Source organism: Aplysia californica, unplaced genomic scaffold (assembly GCF_000002075.1).
Source record: "Aplysia californica isolate F4 #8 unplaced genomic scaffold, AplCal3.0 scaffold00300, whole genome shotgun sequence".
Classification (NCBI taxonomy): Eukaryota; Metazoa; Mollusca; class Gastropoda; order Aplysiida; family Aplysiidae; genus Aplysia; species Aplysia californica.
This window is the reverse complement of record NW_004797570.1, coordinates 32607-40219: the sequence shown is the minus strand read 5'-3', so window position 1 is coordinate 40219 and position 7613 is coordinate 32607. Positions and strand designations below refer to the sequence as shown.

The window sequence follows — 7613 nt, the reverse complement described above, 5'->3', positions numbered from 1 at the left end:
ATTTATTATAATTTATCATAATTATTCATGTTATTATTTATTACTCCTTAGTTACAAGGTGAGTTCTTCATCCCCCTCGGGAAACATCATCGGGAGCCGTGCTCGTATAAAGTAGACGCCGCAGACCTGAATGGCATAGAAGTCTTGAAAAATTATTCTTTTGAGGTGAGTGTCACCATTTTTCCCATGGCTCTTATCTTTTCAGAAAATTCCTCTTTATTTTATTCCCGGCCAATTTCACACATTGAGCTATTGAGGGATCATTTCAAACAGAATCTTTTTATTTTTTTATTATTTTTTTTACCTTCAAAATTTTGGAAGAAGTGATTAATGAAGACTGACTCTGATCTTGGACCTAAATGTGTATGTGTGTTAAGTTTGTAGATTTCAATGGTTCAGAGCATGTGGGTTAAGTTTGTAGATCTCAATGGTTCAGAGCATGTGTGTTAAGTTTGTAGATTTCAATGGTTCAGAGCATGTGTGTTAAGTTTGTAGATCTCAATGGTTCAGAGCATGTGTGTTAAGTTTGTAGATCTCAGTGGTTCAGAAACCGGCAGCCCTGCCTTTTAAATGATTTAAATTGTGTCGATGTGGGCATAAAAACACAGGTCTATATTTAATACTTTGCGGTCACTTGGTGCAATAATGCGAAGGTGAAAATTCTCCGTTCCGGTCACCTGGTGCAGTTCTGTGCCAGGCCTGAGAAGTCCGTTGCAGTCTCTCTCCTGGCTAGGTGACCGGATGGGGTATTTTGTACTGCTGGCTGCGAGACTGCAAAGTGTTAAAAGAAATCGGGTAGACATTCGGAAGTCAGTTTTAGAGCTAATTGAGAAATTACAAAGAGTAAGGTAGATAACGTGGTTTGATGTTGGTGTTACTGCCAACTGATCCCTTCTTTTCGTGTGCAAAGTTTGCTTTTGTACGTGTACTTACTCACTGTTCCCATAACCCACGAGGATCGTAGAGGTCGCTGTATGATAGAGAGCCTCGTCAGGTGCCTCCACTTTTCACTTTTTTTTTTGCGAGCGCCTGAGTTTGTGTGAAGGATTTCCCTGTCCACTCCGCAATGTTGTCGGTCTGCCATGTTGTTGCATGCATTCACACAAACATAATAGATTTTCATATACACAAACACATAACATGCGTACACACACACACACACACACACACACACACACACACACACACACACACACACACACACACACACACACACACACACTCCCCTCTTATACTCTTTTCCAACAGCTCATGTTACAAAAACAATGTTCCCACCACAGTGAACATTCCAATACGTTCTTTCTGTTTGTTTTTCCACAGGTGAAGGTCAGGGGCGAGGAATTCGATGGAGCCTACACTGACCCAGTTTTCTTCTTTGCTTCGGAAAAAAGTGAGACATTATTATTTTATTTGTTATAGTCTTTTGTAGCATCGGGTTATATTCTTAGCTCTCCCCCACCTGGGCGATGCTACTGACTTAAGTTGTCTTTAGCTCATTCCTAAAGGGGGACATGAACATTTTCTTATGCATAGTAGAATTGTAAATAGGCCGATGTACCAATGTCATGCTGATACTGTGGAATAGCCTGGTTATTACAAAGATGAATTGAGGCTGGGCTAATTAGCTTAACCCTGCACAGGGGCCGTGTATGATTGATGCTTCCTTGTGCAGCCCTTTCTACTGGGGCTGGTGATGAGTAGGGCTGGGCAATGAGTCGCTTTAGCAAAATCTGGATAATATGTCAATGCACCTCTTCGGCATATTCTTCCAACTTAGAACACAACATGTACCCCTCAACCAACATCTCAACCGAATTGGAGTAAAGCAGTCTGCTGCCTGTCCACTATGTGACTACCCCTCAAAGACAGTGGAACATCATCTGTTTTTCTGTAGAAAACTAACTGATTTAAGGGGATGTTTTCTTCCCAAGCTACCCCACACATCTAATTGCCTCTACTCCTCAAGACAACAATTAGAACAGACATGCAACTATTACCGAATGGCATCATGCAGAAGAGTTAACGCTCAGATGCTACTGGATCGCTAACAACAACAACAACACCTCTTCTGCATGAGGGTGCGGTGGCGGAGCGGTTAGTGCACTCGTCTCCGAAGTGGAAAGTGTGGGTTCCAGCCTCGGTTTCAACCCCATCCTGCCCACCCAGCAGTAATGGGTACCTGACTTCGAGTTGGGGAAGTAAAAGCGACGTGGAAAGGAACTGGCCACCCTACCACAATATGCTGAAGGCTCAGGAATTTGTCTCACTAACAAGGCAACCCCAATGTCCGGATCGGATGCGGGAACAACTTTTTTAAAACGTTAAAACATACGAGTAAATGGTCGCTTTTAAGCGCAATGGGGCTATCCCAAAAAATGCTGTTCTGAGAAAATGAAAGGTAAAGTTTTTGCCCCTTGTTCAGTTTCTTTAAAAGAAAAGGAAAAGTTTTCTCTATAACCAAACAAATATACACACCAATGTAACCAAACTTCTCCTATAGGTAGGTCAATGCCCACTTTTGGTGTAGGTCAAGATTTCTGGAAACCCCTGAAATCTGGGTTAGCCCGCTTGTCCTTAAAAGCGACCAAATAACTTTTCTTTCCAAACTTGTGTTTTTTTCAGTCCCCATACTTGACAGAGCGATTCCTGGACGGGAAGTTTTGGTTCCAGTGAGATCGTTTGGCGGTGCCATGGACATAAAGTTGTGTGCCTTGTGTGCGGTGAACGAAAGACAGGGACCCGTACAGGAAGTTGGACTCTTGATCTGTGTTCGGGATTCGGACGATGGAGGTTGTAGCTATCCTGACGCAAGTAAGAACATTTGCATCTTTGGTTTGTATGAGTATGAGCTATGAGAAATGATGATAGATGGATGGATGTCTTGATAGATGGATAGATGTTTGAAAAGATGGATGGATGGATGGATAGGTGGATGGATGGATGGTTGGGTGGATGTTTGAAAAGATAGATGGATGGATAGGTGGATGGATGGGTGGGTGGGTGGATGGATGGATGGATGGATGGATGGATGGATGGGTGGACTGACAGATTAATGGGTGGATGGATGGATGGGTGGATGGATGGATGGATGGATAGGTGGATGGATGGACAGATTAATGGATGGATGTATGGATGGATAGATGGATGTGTGGATGGATGAATGGGTAAACAGAAAGATAAATATAGATAGATACATGTATTCACATATATATATATATATCAAATACACATACATATGGAGAGAGGGAGAGAGAAAGAGATAGAGAAAGATAAAGGAAGAGGTAGAGAAAGAGATAGAGAGAGAGAGAGAGAGAAGGGGGAAGGGGAACATAACAAAGACTAAATTGGTAAAGAGCAGTGTTTGTGTGTGTGTATATATGTGTGTTTGTGTGTGTGTGTATATGTGTGTGTTTGTGTGTGTGTGAGTGTATGTCTGTGTGTGTGTGAGTGTATGTCTGTGTGTGTGCATATTACCTGTATTACCTGTCCTGGGCAACATCGTCATTGCACACCGGACAGGTCCATAAGTGCTCAGTTCCCCCCAGCACCAAAGCCCACAAGGTATCCATACCGATTGCTCCGGTGGCTGTCTGATTATGACGACGTCTTTCCTTTCCAGATGATCATTCCTTTCTCCATTCTCCCCTCTCCATCCCCATTTCCCGCATCCTAATGATTGCGTGGTGTTCTGCTGTCTCCCTGTCTTTTTTTCCTCCAGGGTCTTCAACACTTCTCCTTTGTGTGTGTGTGTGTGTATGTGTGTGTGTGTGTGTATGTGTGTGTGTGTGTGTGTGTGTGTGTGTGTGTGTAATGGGGTTGAATAAAAATGAGGGGGTGAGGGTTCCTTTGGAGGGGGATAGTGAAAGTATCGAAAGGGGACTGTGCTGACAAAATGAGTTACTTCTCGGATTCAAGCCTGATGGAAATAAATACATCACGCTTAAAAGTGAAGTTTTTACAATTTATAAGTATGAAATAATATAAAGCAATGTTATAGTTAAATAATATGGCACCAAAAGAGAACTTGCAAATTTGACCCTAGTGTTGACTTTTGGCCTCATTTTGTCTGCCCGCCTGAGAAATTGTACATTCAAGAAATTACCTCAAACTCCACACACACGCTCTCACCTTTTCAGCTGGCATTAAGAACCTGAGCGACATCAACGCTACGACGTGGGCCAGATCCCGGGCAGTTGGCTTCGCCATTCCTTTCTGGGCCAGTCCGGACAACTGGCTGGAGAAGCTACTCAAAGGTAGGCCACAACACTGCCACTACTGTTTGTTTTTGCTTTAGTAGAGGTTTTACAGTGCTCGCAACTGCTCAAGGTCATTTGAGGGCCAGAAGATTTGAGGTGTTACAAGAGAGTAACAAACATTAAAAAGAAGAAGGGGAGATAAGGAAGATAGATTTTTCATAGGAGAGAAGAAGCAAACCACACCACAGCACCCACCAACCACGCACCACAACTGTTTGTTTTCACGCAGCGTACAAAAAATGTCCCTCTGGGATAATAAAGTATTGTCTTATCTTATTTTATCTTCTTAACTCGTAATATGTGAGGCATTGTGGTGGAATGAGGTGCTCGTCAAAATAATACAAGCGAAGATGCAGGCATTTTTCCAACACTTTGGCTATTTTTGTCGCTTTCTTTTTTTGGGGGGGATTAGTACCTTTTTATGTCCATTTAAAAAACACATTCTCGTGTTGATTTTACTAAAGATCATTTATTAAAGGCACAAAAATGTAAATGTTCAGTTTCCAAGTGCCCTCAAGCAATGGAGTTCACCTAAATTAGGTGGCTATTTTCTTGCTCATTTTACCTTTGCAGTCTAGCGACTCTTTCCTCTTTCGATCACAAATATCTCGATTTCTAGCCGGTTCAAGATAGATTAGAATTTTGTTCATTCAAAGCAAGAAAAATTAACAAGCTTTATGATGTTTTCAGTAGGGCCACGTGCCCAAAAATTGATAAGCGCCAGATTTCATTGCCTCCTGACTCATATTACTGTTCTGTTTTTGTTCTTGTTTTAGTTTATTGTTCTTTCAAGGGCTGGTGATGTGTTAATATATTATTTATATTCTTGCTATAGTCATTGCAGCTGTCGTTGTTATTAACATTTGTGTTATGACGTGGTGGAATCAAGCACTCGTCCAAATAATCAAAGTGAAGAAACTTGCATTTTTCCGAAGGTTTGTGAATTTTTATTAAATTTTTGTTTTTCGGCTCAACACCTTTCATGCCCATTAAAGAACTCATTTCTGTGAGGATTTTTCTGAAAAACCTTGATTAAATGCTCAAAAAATGTAAATTTTCACTTACCACTCTTAAGCTAAGGAAATAACTAATCTTTGGCTGCCATTTTCTCACTAATGTTACCTCTGAAAACAGGTGACCCCCACCTCCTTCATTCGCAGATATCTCGACTTGTATTCAAGATAAATGGAAAAATTTTTTCATCCAAATAATAACAAGTGAACAAGCTTTAAGATGATACCCAAAACTCTACAAGCCCAAAAATTGACGAGAGACTGATTCCACCACGCTGCCTCACAATTGTGTCACGACACGGTGGAATCAGGCGCTCGTCGTCAGTTTTTTGGCGTATGGAATTATTGGTATCATTTTCAAGCTTGTCCATTTGCCTTGCTTTGGACGAAAAAAAATACTCGTTTATCTCGGATACAAGTCGAGATATTGGCTATTGAAGGAGGTTGGGGTGGCCTGGTTTCAGAGTTAAATAAGCGAAAGAATGGCAACCAAAGATTAGTTATTTCCTTAGCTTGAGTGCCTGTGGAAACTTAGAATTTACATCTTTTATACCTTTCATCAACTTTTTCCCTTAAAATCTACTCAGAAATGTATTTTTAATTTGCATAAAGGTGTTGGGCCGAAAAACAAAAATTCGATTAAATTTCCCAAACCTGCGAAAAAATACCAATTTCTCCACTTTTGTTGTTTTGACGACGCTGATTTCACCGGGATGCTTCACTTTTGTTGTCACTGTTGATAAAATACGTAAAAACTGGCTTAGAACGACACTCTTCAGAAAAAAATGCAATTGAGACGTTGACTTTACATTGCATCGCTGTTTCTATTGTCTGTACTCTTGTTGCATGGTATCATTGCGAACTGTTTACGTAATCTCTCCTGTTACTATTTTTATTCCATTATGCATGCTGCTGTAACACCATTTTTTTCAGTGATGAATTGAAATAATGTTTAATTTGTATAAAGTTAATTTATTATTTAAAAAAGAATTTTAAAAATGTTTCTTCTCTTTGCAATGAAAATTCCTTGATTGATTAAGTTAGACGATGTTTATTTTATCGCTTAATTTTTTTTTTCCACTTTTTTTCTCTTTGCAATGAAGATTCCTTGATTGGTTAAATTTGAATGTTGTTTTTTTCTTTTTTGGGGTTTTGTTGTTTTGTTTGTTTGTTTGTTTGTTGTTTTTTTCGGGGGGGGGGGGGGGGGGGGAGTAGGTTTTTTTAGGGGAGGGTTGTTGTTGTTTTTTTTCTGTGTAAAATGAAGACCTCCACAAGGATAAGTAATGTGATTTTTCTGTTTTCTTTTTCTTTCCTTCCCTGCAAAATGAAGATCCGTCCACGGATTATTTGTACACGATCGGAGCAGACAAAGACTGCGACACAAACACAGTGTCAACGTTCTGTAACGGCCCTCTACCTTTGAACAAAGTGTTCACGTGAGTCTGTTCTTTTAGTGTCTTTCTAACTACAACTCTCAGATGTATGCCTCTACTTCAGTGCTTTCTTGTCTTATCTCCATTGTTAATAACAGTGAAAACAGTTCTGAACAAAGAGGGAGCTTAAGAAGAAATCACATTTTCATTGTTAAAAATAATGGATATAATACAAGAAAGCACTGAGGTCACAATGCGCTGAAATGCGGTTTTTGTTGGGGGGGTTTTTGGTAAATGTTTTACGGCGCTCGCAACTGCATTAGGTCATAGGAGCGCACGGACACACCTAATATTTTCAGTTGGTAGGAAATTTTGAATTTTGTACGGGTGGCGGCTGAAGCCTACTCCTATCGATTTTAGACCACCATGGGATCTTTAACGTGTGCAACTTGCACTCTGGCCCTCCGAGATTTTTCGCCCTTGTCCCAGAAGGCTAGGTGTAGATCTTTCCTACCAGAAGATCAGGGGTGTGGCAGAAAGACAGCAGTAAGAAGGAGCCAAGGAGTAGCAGCAGACAGGCAGCAGAAAGAGTCAGGAGCCCAGAGAAGGGGGCAAAGGAGGTGAGGGGGTGGGGGCAGAAAGAGGAGACGAAAGCAGACGAAAGAACATTGCTAGAGAGCAGGAAAAGAGGTGAAAGGAAACAATTTTAGAGAATAAAATTTTTGGTTGCTACACGGATTCAAACCTGAGACCTTTGAATGAGAGGCCAACACCTTAACCTACAGGCCACGAGAGCCCCCTAGATGCGTTTTTGAGAAGGACATAAATAGCATAGATAGCAGAGCTCAGAAGTGTGGGTTGTGCTAGGGTGATGAGTATTTGGGTGTTTGTGTGTGTCGTGTGTGTGTGTGTGTGTGTGTGTGTGTGTGGTGAGGGGGGGGCTTATAATGTGTGTGTCCACTGTGTGTGTG

General features: G+C 41.1%; 1 protein-coding gene across 1 annotated transcript in view; it reads left to right on the top strand.

The window, feature by feature from the left end:
* Positions 1-51: 51 nt before the first annotated feature.
* Positions 52-7613, top strand: part of LOC101852419 — a gene marked incomplete at its 5' end in the record, with an annotated part of 12802 nt that continues 5240 nt past the window's right edge. Inside the window, 5 exon segments of the mRNA XM_005101812.2 lie at positions 52-165; positions 1321-1390; positions 2623-2811; positions 4137-4253; positions 6600-6705. Of these exon segments, the coding sequence (XP_005101869.2) occupies positions 52-165; positions 1321-1390; positions 2623-2811; positions 4137-4253; positions 6600-6705 (596 nt within the window).